This window comes from Aethina tumida, chromosome 3 (genome assembly GCF_024364675.1).
Source record: "Aethina tumida isolate Nest 87 chromosome 3, icAetTumi1.1, whole genome shotgun sequence".
NCBI classification, from domain to species: Eukaryota; Metazoa; Arthropoda; class Insecta; order Coleoptera; family Nitidulidae; genus Aethina; species Aethina tumida.
This window is the reverse complement of record NC_065437.1, coordinates 35,024,374-35,040,887: the sequence shown is the minus strand read 5'-3', so window position 1 is coordinate 35,040,887 and position 16,514 is coordinate 35,024,374. Positions and strand designations below refer to the sequence as shown.

The window sequence follows — 16,514 nt, the reverse complement described above, 5'->3', positions numbered from 1 at the left end:
TTATAAAGTTAAAATTATATATATATAATCATCAAACAAATGTACTAACATGTAATTTTCACAAAATAAACATGTTCATTCTGTAAACAACTTGTGTATAGGTAAGGAGTACAATTTTAATTTAGTTCACAAGAATATTAGTGCTAAAAAAAGATACAAAGTTTAAATGCAAACATTGGACAAACTAATTAATACTAATACTGATAGACATACATACCTATTCAACTAATATTTGTCACTTTAAATTTCGACTTTGCATTCACATTTAATGTTTTGTTATGATTAAGTACATTTTTAGATATTGGTGAATTAACAATTACTTTACATATAAATATATCAAAATGACCATTTGCTTCACTATCAATTGGCCTGAAAATAATAAAATTACACAATATAAAGTACTAATATTGAAAATTGACTTACTCTACTATAATATTGTCATCTTTAGCCGAATATGAAATTTTTACATAACTGTAGTTGCCATTTTTGTATTCAAAGCTTGAGAAATCGTCCTTATAAACTGTACCTTCCGCATAATCATCCTAAAATTTGATATATCGTAACAACTCATATTTTAAATTTTTAACGACTATACTTTATTTAAATTAATGTATATACTATAACAACCGTTAACCATATCACTTGCGGAACCTTTTACTAAATCTTGTCTGGTAATTATACTTCCTCCTCTGTAGAATACTGGAATCTACGAAATATAAATATTTCAATATATGAATTAAATCATTTACATAGAATCTTACCGTTGTGATATCTATATCAAATGTCTCACTCTGCCCACCATTCAAAACTGTATAATCGTTTAAATAGTACCAAATTTCATTCTCTCCAGGTAGGTACACTTGGACTTTATCAACACCAGCCTCAAAAATACCCTTAACTAATATATCTTTTCCTGAAAATTAAATTTCTCGGTTGAACCAAAAACAAAATTAATGAACGTAAACGTACCAACCAATAGTTGATCATCGATTTCATAAACAATAGACTCTGCGGGATAATGATAACTTAAAGGTCGGATTATAGGATCACCATTTCGAGTGTGTTCAAAGAATAAAGTATACCAAACAGGAAGATGCTTGTATCTAATATTAAGTGCCTCTCTTAATACATTTTGAATATCCGTACTGTATAAGTATGGTTCTCGTCTGTTCGATGAAGTGTGGGACCTAAAGAAAGGCAACCAAGCTCCAGCCTATGAATATAAATTAATAACATTGTTTATGTAAAATACGTTTTTCAGTCTACCTGGAACCACCTTTGTAAAAGTTCATCAGTAGGATTGTTGTTGAACCCACCGACATCGGCACCACAGAAGACGATTCCGAAAAGATTTGAATTAAGACACATGGGAAATGAGATTTTTAGCCATTGCCAATCGGCTACGTTGTCGCCAGTCCAAATGGCAGCAAATCGTTGAGAACCAGCGAAATGGGATCTAGTAAGGATGAAAGGCCTTTTGTCCGGATCTCTCTGCATTAATCCTTTATGAGTTGCCATTGTCTAGGGCAAAAATATACCTTAGTTATAATTTTAATGTTTAATGTTAAATTTTTACTTGCAAAAATCCATACATATTATGAATGTCCTTATGTTGTACATTACCAAAATGCACGCTATCAAAAGGAACTGTTTTTTCGTTTACATAATCATTATCTGCAGTAAAAACTGCTGGTTCATTCATATCATTCCAAATTCCTGCTAATGTTGGGGTAGTTTTAACGAAGTTTTCATAGGAATACAAATCAGCATAGTATTGTCTTACTTCTGGGTTCAAATAGTCCAACCAAACACTGTTGCCAGGCCAACAGGATGCTAGCAACAAAAATATTAATAATTATTTACTATAATTATAGTATAATTAATTTACCTTCGAATTGTGTTCCATCTGGCTTATTAATAAAATATTTTTTATTCTTTGCATTGGCGTAAACTGAATACTCGTCGTCGACTTTGTAATGTGGGTCTATAATAACGACCAATTTTCTGTTAGTAGATGAAAGATTAGCTTGCATTTCAACGGGATCAGAGAAGGTATCAGGATTCCATGTGAAATATTTTTTATCATCAGTATAATCTATATCGAGCCAAATGGCATCAACAGGAAAATCATTATCATCCATTAATTTAATGACCGTTTTTACATCTTCTTGGTCATTGTAAGAGTATCGACTTTGGTGGAATCCCAATGTCCAAAGCTTAAATTTAATCAAATCAGTTTTGTAGTTTTTTATTAGTGATTTGCGATATTTTACCTGTGGCAAATGAGCGGTACCAGTAAGTTGTGTATATTGTCTAACAATTTTTTGTAAATCAGTACCAGGCAAGAGAAACAAGTCCAAAGAGCCACTTTCTGCTATAAAATAACCATTTGGAACGTTGGTATCCGAAGACCGAGAAATTTCTACCCAAATTTCACCAGCATTTAACAAAAACACTCCAGAGGTTGTAGCAGGTCTGTAACATCAAATTTAGAAAATGAACATAAACTTAATATTACTGAAGTGTTCACCCTGTTCCGTATAAAGCTGGAATAGCTCCATACAAAGCCATGGGCGAATCGACATCATAACCGCCGTTATCTGAGTTTCTGAACCTGTAAGGATCTGCTCCGTTCACTTGTGTAGTTTTTAGTGCAATGTTCGAAGCGTGTTGATGAGCACCATAGATATGAGACGAGTTGGGGAACGATACGTCAATAGTAAAAGCTTTACTTGTGACGTTCTTAAAAAATTGTGATTCAAGTGAACATATGCTAATAATATTGACAATTTTTACTTACGTTTTCCAGAAATAGCCTGTCCCCAATGGATAACAATATTTCGTCATTGTTCCGTAGTTCGAGGGAAAAGGGATTTGAATTAATCACAAGAGTTGATGAACTGGTCTCCGTTTCTCCCAGTTTAATGTTATTTTCATCTTTGCTGATTTGTTTGAGGCTAAATAAGGCTACGATTTAGACTGTTTGAACACAAAGAAAATAAGTTTTACCTTGTCACAGTTGGTTCAGGATCTAAAACGTCTGTGATTCGATAGCGTTCAGAGTTTTCTTCTTCTATTCTTATTCTAAATAATCCTCCTTCTATGGATTGAACTGAAAGCTTTGCAGTGAAATCGTCGCTTTCCAAATCAATGACACCTTGATTTGATTGTGAGTTAATTTTGAAAGAATCCAACTTTGCAGTAATGACATTTTTTGTAGTACGTGATCTCAAACGTCTGATGGATTAAAAAATTATTACGTGTTATCGAGTGTTAAATTCACAAACTTACTTGCAAAAATCGACTTTGTCACAAGATCGAAAATGGACAGTGTCCGCACAAAATGCGTTCACCAAACACAACGAGAATATAAATATCCTTAAATACAAATAGATTATTTTAAATTATACAAAAACTATTATAAGTTACCAGAAGTTATCTTCCAACATATTAAGTTTCGTTGACTAATATATTTTTACTGTAAGTAGCAAAATATATCCATCTGAACTACTTGTGATGAAATAGATTAGATAGATATACATCAATCTATATTTGACCACTTAACATACGTTATATAAACCTTTTATGATGTTGATTATAACTTTGATATAATTATGGTAAAAAAATCACATTTTTTTTTCATATGTACACATAAAAATATTATTGCTTATTGACCTTGTCGAATGACAACTAGTTTGTAATCTCCCACACAAATTCAGTTCTAAAAATATAAGTTGATGGAATTAAAAAGATTTTTTTCAGGATCAATTAGAAGAGCAAATAATTTGTTACTATCTTAGTATTGTATAATTTATCTAATAATGAATTACGAGAAGAGTATAAGTATAAAATAAACTTATCTGGTAATTCATTTTAATAAATGTTCTTAAAAATAATTTTAAGACTCTTTTATTTCAATAAAAATTCATCTTACAAAAAGATAATTAGCTTATTACTGTTATTTATTTAAATGTTCTTATTACATTTCACAATGCTGTATATCAATTTAATACACGAGTACTATTGATTACATTTGTAATTTGATTATTACTATTTTTATGGAGGAACTTGTTTCCTGTGTAGTATCAACGAAAATAATTTGTATATAAATACAATAATATTTAATACTACATATACATATGTATAGTTAATACATCTATCACAATTAGATATATAAGAATTAAAATGAGTTGTTGAAATTAAATTTGAAACTACATCTTAAAACATTGTTTTCGAAAATAACCATCTAAATATTTTAGATATTTAACAATTCATATATTAAACATGCAATACAATAATTATTATACCTAAAGCAACTATAACAAATGAATGATATTAAATATATTTATACAACAACATTTTTACGAATATACGGTTGTTAATTTTAATTAATAAATACTTTATATAAGTTGATAAATCGATTAACTATTTATGTTATCAGTAAGTGCATTGAAGTACATATTTTTCAATATTTTTTGTATTATAAATAAATTTAAAGTTTAATATATTATATTAAAATAAAATTTAGAATTTCAATTCTGTGTTGCTAATAATTCGTATTTTATCCAATTTGGTTCCTTCAGAAGTCTGGTTTAATTTTTTAGTAATGTATTTTCCATTTAACCCTTCAGAATAAGCATCATTCAAAATAATTTCCGTAATAACAATTTCGAATGCTTGTGTCGAATTTGAATCAATAGTTCTAAAAATTGAGATTATAGTTAGCGAAATATTTTATGTTATAATTTATTACCCAACAATAAAATTCTTTTCATCTTTGTGGTATGTCAGGTTTACATAAGTATAATCGTTATTTTCGTAATTAAAACTTGTATAATCATCAAGATATATAAGCATTACCATCCTAAAATATACAATGTGATTAATTTCAAATATAAATATTACTTGAATAAATATACTTTGTCCAGGTTTATGTAAATGGTATAAGGATCATTAATCATACCAGTTGAAGATGATCTTTCAATGTCTTTTCTAGCAATTACGCTACCTCCTCTGTAATACATGGGAATCTAAACATAAGTATTATTTAATTAATACTTGTATATGATTAATCAAATAAATCATACAAAACTAATATCAACGCCAATACTGTGCAGTCCTGTCCCTAAGATAACTGAATCACTCGTTAAGGAATACCATGCTTGATCTTCACCACCAGGGAAATACATGCCCACTTTTTCGATATTTGGTTCGTAAATAGATTTTATTAAAATATCACTTCCTAAAAATTACCTATAATAAAACAAGAAGTCACTTATGCTTTTTTCAACGTACCCACAAGAAGTTGATCATCAATAGAAAATACTGCTTCATCAAATGGATACTGGTAGAATAAAGGTTTCAAAACAGGATCTCCGTTACGAGTGTGTTCATAAAATAGTGTATACCAAACTGGCAAATGTTTATATCTTAATTTCATTGCGCCTCTAATTATTTGCTGTGTATCATTATCCCATACATATGGTTCACGACGATCTGAACCCAGAATAGAATGTTCTCGATAAAACGGAGTCCAAGCAGCGGCCTAATTGAAATATATGTACCACATATAGCTTTAAATTGTAAGTAGTATTGTAAAAGAAAATGCATACTTGGTACCATCTCATTAAAAGTTCTTTGGAAGGTGTACCACCGTCAAATCCTCCAACATCAGCTCCACAAAATGCAATGCCCAAAATATTGGCATTCAGACATTGGGGGTAAGAAATTTTAAGGTATTCCCAACCAACTTGATTGTCACCAGTCCAAATGGCAGCATATCTTTGTGAACCAGCGAAATGGGATCTGGTCAAAATAAATGGACGTTTGCTGTTGTTGTCTCTTGCCATCAAACCCTGATGTGTGGCCATAGTCTAAAATTATTATTAGTTTTACTACAATGTTGCTAATTAATAGAACTAGTAATTTACATGAGTGAAGCCATATATATTATGTACATCTCTATGAGCAACTTTAACTCCATTTTTGTCTGTGTGAATAGCGTCTCCTAGCATTGTATTCTCCTCAATATCTCCAAAAACGGAAGGCTCATTCATATCATTCCAGATTCCAGCAAGTGTATCATCATTATACCAAAAGTCTGGAAGTGAATAGCAGTTACCATAATATTCTCTCGCCTTTGGATTCATGAAATCTATGTAACTGCTATTTCCTGGCCAACATTCTCCTACGAATAAATTTTAAGTAGTTTAGCAAAATAACAGGGACATGTCTCACTAACCAACAAAATCAGTCACACCATCATTAAGCTTAATGAACAGATCAGCTTCCTTAGCCCCTTTATATACTGAATAGTTGTCTTCTATTTTAATATGCGGATCAATAATTGTAACTAATTTTCGGTTGGTTGCTGCAATTTTTTGTAGCATGTCTGGTGGATCATTAAAATTGACTGGATCCCAAGTGAAATATCTTCTACCATTTGTATAATCAATATCAAGCCATATTGCGTCCATTGGGAAGTTGTGACTGTCCATGTTTGCTATGACATTTTCAACATCCTCTTGGTTTTCATAATTCCAGCGGCATTGATGATATCCCAACGTCCACAACTAAAATCCATTAAAATATAACATGTTTTATGTATCAGTCGTTAAATATACTTGAGGTAAATGATGGACTCCTGTCAAACTTGTATATTGTCGAACAACTTCCGTAGGAGTCGGGCCCAAAAGCACGAAAATATCCATCAAAGCACTTTGAACCATAACATAAGCCTTATTATCGTCAATGTCGTACCACTGTTCAGCAGCATTTTGTAGGAATATTCCGGACGTATGTGAGGTTCTGTGAATCAAATTTACAATTATTTTATATGTTTTAACGACACAATGAACTTACCCGTGTCCATAGAGTACCGGTATAGCACCGTAATTGGACATTGGAGAGTTTACTTTATATCCGGCAGCATCCAAATTTTTTAATCGATACGGGTCAGATACACCAATAGTGTTTCTCAGTGCCAAGATGTCGGCATGTTCGTGAATTCCATATAATTGTTTAGCTTGGGGAAATTCCACAGCAAAAGCAAAGGGAGAGGAGTTTTCCTTCTCTTCCATAATGAGTCTTTTTCCGTCAAAAGAAACACTCAATATGTAGTTGTAGTAAATGTTAATAGAGAATGGAGAACCGGTAACTTCCACCTGACTAACAGAACCACTCTCCGGCTCCAAAGTTATAGAGTTGTTATCATATGTTAATCCAGATCTAAACATAATAATTAAATAAAGAAATATAAAAATGATTGAACTTTTTACTCTAAAATTACTAAATCCAATTTTTTAGGTTCTTCTTTTAAGACTTCCAACAATTGGTACCTGTGGGAACCCGGTTCTTCAATTTTAAATCTATATTTTTCTCCTTCAAGGGCACTTATCGTTAAACTTAGTTGAGAACCATCTCTATTGATTAGTGGAATTATTACATTGCTCTCCTGAAACCTGTAGTTTTTTAAATCTGCGGTGTAAGCTTGTCCATTTTCGGGAATTCTATGACGCAGGTCACTGAATGTAAAAGTTATTAATATTTGTTTTTTTGTAGTAACGAATCATTTACTTGCAGAAATCGACTTCAGAGCAATCTTTAAACGCTGCCTCTATGTTTTGTATACTTAATGCCAAAGTCGCAATAAATATCGACAAGCTGAAAATATCGAACATGCTTAAATTTAATAATAATGTTAAGAAAAAGTAATAGTTATTATCACATATATAAATAACTAATTAAAATAATGTAAATGTAATGTTATTGTTATTTATTGATATTGACCCCTTTTAAATCGATACTCACTTTCTCAACATTGTTACACATATTAAAATACAAATAAATCGATTGAGATTTTATAGTTAAGTTAAAAGATATTTCCATTACTATATCATTGATTTAATCTGTATTTACTTACTTTAAGTGTTTGTTCGTGTACTAACTCACGTGGATAAATAATCCGCTACCAAGTTGATTATCTAATATCGATGATTGATAAAAAATATTAATACTATAATAAATAAGTAATAATAAGTAATCTAAATAAATAAATTTTATGACAAAATAAAACTGAAAAAATATTATTTTGGTCTAGTTTTTAGGCCAATTTGACAATTATGTCAAAATTATATTATATAAATTATTATATTTCCTAGAGATTTTTATTTTGATTTCACTTACAATTTTATTATAGAAAGAAAGGAACAAATATGTATTAACGTCATTTAATCATTAAATAAATCGCTTGAGGGCTCATTACAGTCATAAATCAATTATACAGAAATTTAATTACATTTTCTTATAAAATTTCCTTATTCTTCAAATTATTTAATATTAATGTTAGTGGTATTAAAATTAACACAATAATTTTCAGCAGAAATACGTATATTCAGAAATATTTTGTCGATATATACTCGTCATAAAAAGTATCGTATAATTGATTATATTATTAATTTTAATTTCTAAAACAGTTCGGAAGCGACAAGTAATACAACTTAGGAATGGTTAATAAAGGTTTATCGCATAAAATTCAAAAATTAAAGAAAAACCAGCAAAATAATAAAAATAACAAAAAATCACCTAAAATGAGAAAAATCAGGATGACAGAAAAAAACATTTCTAACGCCAGTTGAATCATCTGGCTCTAATGACATCCCTCATTCTATGTGGAGGCTCCATATCCAAAATTTCCCATTCTGCATTTAAAACATCTCCCAGCTTATTAAGACTGTCTAGAGCGATATTACGGGTTTTTATGCATCTCTATGGGTGGCTCTAGACATGTTCGATTGGATTTAGATCTGGACTATTTCCTGGCCAACCTAAAACTAGAATTCCAGCCTCTCGCAAGTTATTCTGGCTACGTGTGAGCGAGTGTTGTCGTGTATAAGAACAAAATTATCGCCTACAACGGTTCCCTAGTTAACAACGGTGCAGTAACAAGCATTCAGGTCTGACTCCAAATTCACTTAATACATTCTTAACGGTTTTAAAGCAATATGCGATACTTTTTATGATGAGTGTATTTAAATAATATTTATTAATACTAGTGAAATAATTAATATAACTAATAAAGGTCCTTTTAGAAGGTGTGTCTTTATTTTGCCTCTTATGCATTATTATGCATATTAAATGATGATTCATAGTCATAAGTTAATATTTTATCTGTTTATTTCAAGTGTTTATTTCAAGTGCGGCATTTAAAGCAAATAATTACTCAATATCTTATATACTTATAATTTTTAAAATTATACTATCTGTGACCTAGTAGCCCCGTATCAAATTTTCCAGCTGATCCTTTTTCGAAAAACTCTTCGGAAACATACATAAAATAAAAAAAAAAATATTTATTAAAAAGTTTTCGCGACCATTTTTATTTGTACTATTAAACTTAGGCTTAGGATTGTTATTTGTGTTTTTTCAGTTATGGTTGATTTTTATAAACTTTACGTAATCTTACGTTTGGAAAGTTATTCTTATATTTAGTTTTAAATACACGATCTCCTAATGTCGACTTTATCGAGTTTGTACTGCTATATTTTATTTTGTGGTTGGAATATTGACTTGTCGTTGTTTTGATAATAATTTGTACAATTTTGTATGTAAATTAAAAATTCCATTGCACTACTTTCTCTTTTTTACCTTCTCATCTTATCGTTCTTTGGAAATATTTAATATTGTAAATGTTAGAGCTTAATACCTCTCTATTACTGATAGTTTTGGATGGTGGTGTGATAAACTATCTAAGTATATACTATAAGTTTTGGTAACTAAAAAATTAGATGGTAGCTTTTAAAACAGTTTTTGGAAAGAAAACCCATACAGGTATATGTTTAAATGGTCTCACAACTTTAGACGAAACCCAAAACTGAAAAAATAATGTTCATAATACATATATTAAAATATGTCCAGTGGTGACTTGTGAGATTGATAAGACCTATTACAGGTAGAATAAAAAAAAATATTTACAAATATTTAACAACATATATGTTACAATTCGAATGATCATAATTTTCAAGAGAAGTTTTTCAAAACCCCTTTTATACCGAACATCTTTACTACCCTTTGAAAATAAAAAGCACGGTCAGCAAAATAATTTATTTATTACTATGTATTTTTGAAAATTTTCACATTTTATTTTAGTTTTCTTAATTATTGTTATTTTTGGGCACTTTTTGGAAGGGGAAAATCTTATGGGTTCGCATCACCAATATGCTCATGAGAGGCGCACGCGCAGTGTGCTGTGCGCCTTAGACACTTTTTGGATGGGTGAAATTTCTGGTGTTCACGTCACCGACATTTAATAATCGGGGCAGTTCTTAAGAAAGAACCAGGCAGTCAAGCTTTAGATGTCGAGGGTTAAACTACGTTTGTTGTAATAAAGCGTATTATTGTGAATTTAGTGTTTTAATCAAACTAAAAAGACAGATTAACAGTCGCTAATCTATCATATATATATATATATATATATATATATATATATATATATATATATATATATATATATGTCGGAGGGTTCATGTGAAACGCAAGTAGCCGCAAGAACCGAGGGTGACGGTAGAGGAGACCTGCGAGGGCGGACAGTTAAGCTCCGTCAGGGAAGCTGTGTAGAAGTTTTGGCTTGGCTTGGCATAACCGTCGGGATTACCACGTTTCATACGACTCCTAATTGTTTGACTATTAGTTATAATCCTGTGCCTGTTAGTTCAATTACATTGTAAGGACTATTTGCGTGTTATTTAATATTCGAAATGGCCGATAATCCTGACCGCGCTGCGACATATATATATATATATATATATATATATATATGTTATATATATTATTACTAGTTGATGCCATATTGTACACTACTACCAAGTAGTTTTTCAAACTGAGGAATTGTCAGTGTTCGGCAACACGGTTTTTGGTGTTACCTCATTGGTTAAAGATACACCTCACCTCCCCTACCATTGAAACAATAGCCCGAACTTAAAGCGCATGCGTGATTGTGTACCAAACAGAAATATTTAATTGGCGCGAAGAGGCACATCTAAAGGTGCCTCTAGAGAACTTGCGCACAAATTATTTATTGAAATTGACAATAAAACTATAACTGCTTGTTTAATTGTTGGTTATAAAACATTTTACCCTTTTACCTTTGTTTAAAAATTAATAACCACAACAATTGATAATTATCACAGGGATGGAGAATTATTACGATTATGATGATCATGTAATTTATTTTATTTTTAATTATACTATCACGTGAGCAAAAAATGATATTTTACATTCGCATGTTGGAGCCATTTTATTTCCTTTTACAATTATTATTGACGATCATTTTGAACACAAATTGTGTATGAAATTTTCCCATAATTACGAAGTTCACTTAAAATAGACTATTATTTCATATTAAGAATATTTGTAAATGTATTTCGTAATTAAAGGAAAATTTACTTTTTAATAAATTTTTGAAAAAATTAATAATTAATTATTCAATGTAAAAAATGTTTATTATTATTAATATTTTATTATTATTTAATTAAAACATTGAATTATAAATATATTTTATTTTAAATTTTAAATCTATTTTAACTTGACTATGAACTTTTCGTTTCTCCAACCGTAAGCCCCCGTACTTTAGTAGTATATTTTCCTGCCGAATTAGAATAAGCATCATTAACAACAACTCTACATATGAATATGTCAAATGCTTGGGTGGCATCATCATCGATAGCTCTGGAATTATAATAATGGAACAATTAATAATTGATATTGTTTATGTTATAAATTTACTTACTTGACGGAAATAAAATCATCTGCCTTATTATATGAAATTTCTTTGTATGTGTAGTTTTTATTCTCGTATTCGAAACTTGTATAATCATCAACATAAATGTTTCCACTTGCTTGGCCATTCTAAAATAGAACAGTAAAAATATTATATTATAATTCAATGAAATAACTAACTAATGGTCATACTTTGTCCAAATTGATGTATATGGTGTAGCAGTCGTCAACCATTTCGGCTGATGATCTTCTTTCCATATCTTTTCTAGCTATTATACTGCCTCCTCTATAATAGATGGGTATCTTAAATAAATCAACATTAACAATAAATTTATTAATATAAATTAATAATATGAAACTTACAGAGTAGTCATCCACTTTAATGGTCTGACTTCCAGTGCCTTTGTAAAACGCATTACTATTTATTGAATACCATACTTGATCTTCCCCTCCAGGGAAGTAAACGTTTACTTCTTTAACCCCTGGTTCATAAATTGCTCTTACCAATATATCGTTACCCACAAGTAGTTGATCATCAATTGAAAACACTTTGTCGTCCTCTGGGTAATGTTAGAAAAGGGGCCGTAGGACTGGATCTCCATTGCGAGTATGTTCATAAAATAGTGTATACCAAACAGGCAGATGTTTATATCTTAATTTCATTGCATCTCTGATTATGCTCTGTGTAGTTTCATCCCACAGGTAAGGTTCACGACGAGCTGAACCCAATGTAGAGTGTTCTCTGAAAAATGGAGTCCAAGCAGCAGCCTAATTGAAACAAATTAATTTTACTGTGAGAAGGTTACTTTACAAAAAACAAACGTACTTGATACCATCTTCTTAACAGCTCCTTAGTAAGGTTATTCCCTTCAAATCCACCTATATCAGCACCACAGAAGGCAATACCCAAAATATTAGCATTCAAACATTCTGAGTAACTGACCCTAAGGTAATCCCATCCGATCTGGTTATCGCCTGTCCATATAGCCGCGTATCTCTGAGTTCCAGCAAAATGTGATCTTGTTAAAATGAACGGACGTTTCGTATTATTATCTCTCTTCATTAAGCCATCGTGAGTTGACATTGTCTGTAATATAAATATTATTATTATTTTCGACAATTTATTAAATGATGACTTACGTGCAATAAACCATAAATATTATGTATATCTCTATGCTTAACCAATGTTCCGTTTTTATCGTAATGTATTGCGTTTCCAGGCATGGTTTTTTCTAGACTATTATCAAAAACTGACGGTTCATTCATGTCATTCCAAATTCCAGCTAAAGTGTCGTCATTAAACCAAAAACTATCATTTGAATAACTTTTTGCGTAGTAAGCCCTTGCCTCAGGATTTAAAAAGTCCATGTAACTACTATTACCGGGCCAACATTCCCCTAAGATATAATTTGGTTTGTTTATTTTTATAATTACCTTAGAAAAGAAAAATACATACCTATAAAATCAGAATCATCATCATTTCTGACAAAAAGTCTTTTATTCTTTGCTCCCTCGTAGACCTCATAAGAATTGTCAGCGAAAATATGAGGGTCAATAATTGTCACCAATTTCCTATTAGTAGACGATATATTTTTTAACATTGCTGCAGGGTTAGTAAAGTTTTCTGGATTCCATGTGAAGTATCTTTTGCCATTACTATATTCAATATCAAGCCACATTGCGTCCATGGGAAAATCATTTTTGTCCATATTAGCTATAACATCCATCACATCAGACTGATTATCATAATTCCATCGACACTGATGGTATCCCAAAGTCCATAACTAAAACGAACACCGTGTTAGATTGAAGTACACGATAAATCAGTTGTAAATTTATCTGAGGTAAATGATGAACTCCCGTCAGACTGGTGTATTGTCGAACAACGTCTTTGGGTTTTGGACCCAAAAGAACGAAAATATCCATCAATGCACTCTCGACCATTATATACGCTTGATTGTCTTCTATTTCATACCATTGTTCGGCGGCGTTGTGCAAAAATATTCCCGAAGTATGAGTAACACTAAAATTAAATTTTGTGAAGTTGTTCGCAAGGATTCAATAAACTGAATTTACCCATGTCCATACAAAACTGGAATAGCGCCGTAGAGAGACATCGTAGAATTGATTTCGTAACCGGATACATCCAAATTTCTTAAACGGTACGGATCTCCGTTTTTAGTATTCCTAAGCGCCAAGATATCCGCATGTTCGTGTATACCGTATAATTGTTTTGCTTGGGGAAACTCCGTTGAAAATGCGAATGATTCTGTAGATTCATTCTACGAAAAATTAATGTCATTTAGATGACTTGGATTTATGTTCAACTTACTTACATTATACATGATAAGTTTAGACCCACTTATGCTTAGACTTTCAACATCATCGAGATAAAATTTTATGGATAATGGAGAGTTGCTGACTACAACTTTACTTTTGGCATCTGCTACACTTAAAATTAATGCGGGACTATCGTCCTGACTTGATTCCAACCTAAAAAAATTTATATACATGTATATATATAGAATTTTTTATAAAGAATTTAACGCTCTACGCTTAACAAGAGTCTCTTATGATTTTGAAGTTGAATGGTTCAAAAGTAATTCAAGCTCAAAGTTTATTTTTTTTTATAATTATCAATATTACCAAATATAAAATTTATAAAATAATATTTAAGCTAAGGACCACCTTAATATAATTTTTAATTTAACAACTCACTTTAGTGCCTTAGGCTCCTCTTTTAAAACATCCGATAATTGATATCTTTGAGAACCGCTTTCTTTAATTATTATTCTGTACTTCTCACCCTCAAGAGCTGTCACAGTTAAAGTAAGTTCTTCATTTTCGTTTTTTAGAGGAATATTAGCAACTCCGTCCTCTATTGTTACATTATCCAAAATGGCTGAATACACTTGTTTTTCAGTAAGGGTTCGGTACCGTAAATCACTAAAACATAATCGTTAAATATAATCATATAGTAGTTTTATGTTTACTTACTTGCAAAACTCTACCCTTGAGCAATTTTTAAAGGTGTTATGGTCAGCAGATTGAACGTTTATTGCCAAGAAGGCAACCAAGATGAATGCCCTAAAAAATCATAGAAAAGCACAACAAATTTATTTAATGTTTATGTACTAAATTAAAAATACATAGATTTCTTTTATAATAAAACGAATTGAAAGGTAAACAATATATAATAAAAATAGATAATGAGATTTAAAGTTAAACTTTTTTTAATAAATTAAAATAACTGATTTTAAATCATATTTATTATTACGTTTTATTCTAGTTTCTATAGAGACTTACCTCCCCAACATCTTGAACATACTGTATGTGAATTATCAAGTGTCTAATATTTATAGTTTATATTTATCTAAATTAATATTAAGTAATATGATATACATGTATCTTTGAGAGATTTAAGTACGCAGATTGTTGACGAATGAAATCATGATTTCGATGACTGTAGGAAATTTACGCCATTCCGACCCACTATTCCACTCAGTTTTATTTACACTGCAAATATCATTATTAGTGATAATTCATTATTAAATATGATTGTTAAAATTTGCTTTGATTCGATTTTAACAACTGTATCAGATTACGGTTGAGAATGTTCCACTATATAAAAACATGATAAGTAAATAATTTAAATATGCATTTATACAGTGTGGCCACTTGAAAGTGGGAAAATCCCCTAAAATTTATGTTGATCATCCGATATTGAGACTTTTTTTATTAAAATTTGAAATTCTGCACAAAAATGAAGACCTAATTTCGAAATTATTTTTTCATTAAAAACTGTTGAATAAATAATTGCTTTTTATAAATTTGTGCCCAACCAATGAGGTAATAATGTTAAAAATGACTTACAATCAGTAAATCTTGATTTTTTGCGCTTCAAGGGGAGCAATTCAGGGTGTTAAATGAACCACTATTAAATGCGAATTCCGCACGTACCTCTTAGTATTAAAAAAATATATACTAGATTTTTTTTTAATTTATTAGAAAATTAAATTAAAATGTTATTCTTGTTAAAATTTACTAATTGATGTCAAGGTATAGATTTATCTAATTAGTTAAATTAAAGGTATCATTTCCGTAAATTTATAGAAGCTTATTTTCAATACCCTTAAATAAACAATTCATATTATGAAATAATACTTATAGGTACAATAACATTTGAAGCAAACATATAGATATCCGTTTTGTTTGTTTTAAGTAATTTGAAAATAATAAATATTATTCTTAAATTAAAAGGATATTTAAATAATCTTGTTAAAATTTACGAAGTTATTGAAAAGATATCGAATTACTAAATTATTTTTGTACATTTGTAGTAGCTTATTTGGAATAATTTTTAAAATACGGTTATGAAATTATATATGTACAATAATATTGGAAACAAATATTTATCTGTTTTGTTTATTTTAATTGATTTAATAATGACAAATAATCTTAGATTATTTAATAAATTGAATTTGACAAAAATGATTTCAAGTTCATAAAATAAATTAAAATATAGATATGAGTAGGAGATTTAACACTGTTCTAATATTTTTAATTTCTTAAAATATTACTTTTATAAAATCAAGCTTAATAAGTTCATTTAATATTACAATTTTATAACTTAAAATATGACATTTTTATATGCAATATAATATATACAATAAATGTTTTTATGTTTACATCTTCGGCTGAAATAAATAATTTCACTTGCAAAACTGACGTACAGATAA

General features: G+C 29.9%; 2 protein-coding genes and 1 pseudogene across 3 annotated transcripts; all 3 read right to left on the bottom strand.

The window, feature by feature from the left end:
- Positions 1-17: 17 nt before the first annotated feature.
- LOC109603135 (neutral alpha-glucosidase C-like) lies at positions 18-3,566 on the bottom strand. 2 transcript variants are annotated; one of them, XM_049964343.1, is made up of 15 exons: positions 3,430-3,566; positions 3,292-3,378; positions 3,010-3,237; positions 2,801-2,957; positions 2,531-2,742; positions 2,274-2,475; positions 1,889-2,216; positions 1,577-1,833; positions 1,267-1,521; positions 970-1,213; positions 762-913; positions 596-706; positions 424-542; positions 218-369; positions 18-143 (listed from the first exon to the last, which is right to left on the bottom strand). In XM_049964343.1, exons 1-14 carry the CDS (start codon positions 3,447-3,449, stop codon positions 222-224), a joined length of 2,520 nt encoding a protein of 839 aa, XP_049820300.1. In that variant the 5' UTR covers positions 3,450-3,566; the 3' UTR covers positions 18-143; positions 218-221. The 2 variants fall into 2 exon arrangements, with proteins under 2 accessions (XP_049820300.1, XP_049820299.1); XM_049964342.1 differs by having other exon boundaries at positions 18-369.
- Positions 3,567-4,901: 1,335 nt separating this feature from the next.
- LOC109603134 (neutral alpha-glucosidase AB-like) lies at positions 4,902-7,513 on the bottom strand (annotated as a pseudogene).
- Positions 7,514-11,512: 3,999 nt separating this feature from the next.
- Positions 11,513-15,369, bottom strand: LOC109603144 (neutral alpha-glucosidase C-like). The gene is made up of 13 exons (XM_049965027.1): positions 15,082-15,369; positions 14,773-14,862; positions 14,494-14,721; positions 14,112-14,268; positions 13,852-14,057; positions 13,617-13,798; positions 13,232-13,561; positions 12,916-13,172; positions 12,602-12,862; positions 12,139-12,543; positions 11,968-12,078; positions 11,786-11,904; positions 11,513-11,724 (listed from the first exon to the last, which is right to left on the bottom strand). The coding sequence occupies exons 1-10, from the start codon at positions 15,099-15,101 to the stop codon at positions 12,346-12,348; spliced, it is 1,929 nt and encodes a 642-aa protein (XP_049820984.1). The 5' UTR covers positions 15,102-15,369; the 3' UTR covers positions 11,513-11,724; positions 11,786-11,904; positions 11,968-12,078; positions 12,139-12,345.
- Between the last annotated feature and the right edge of the window lie 1,145 nt (positions 15,370-16,514).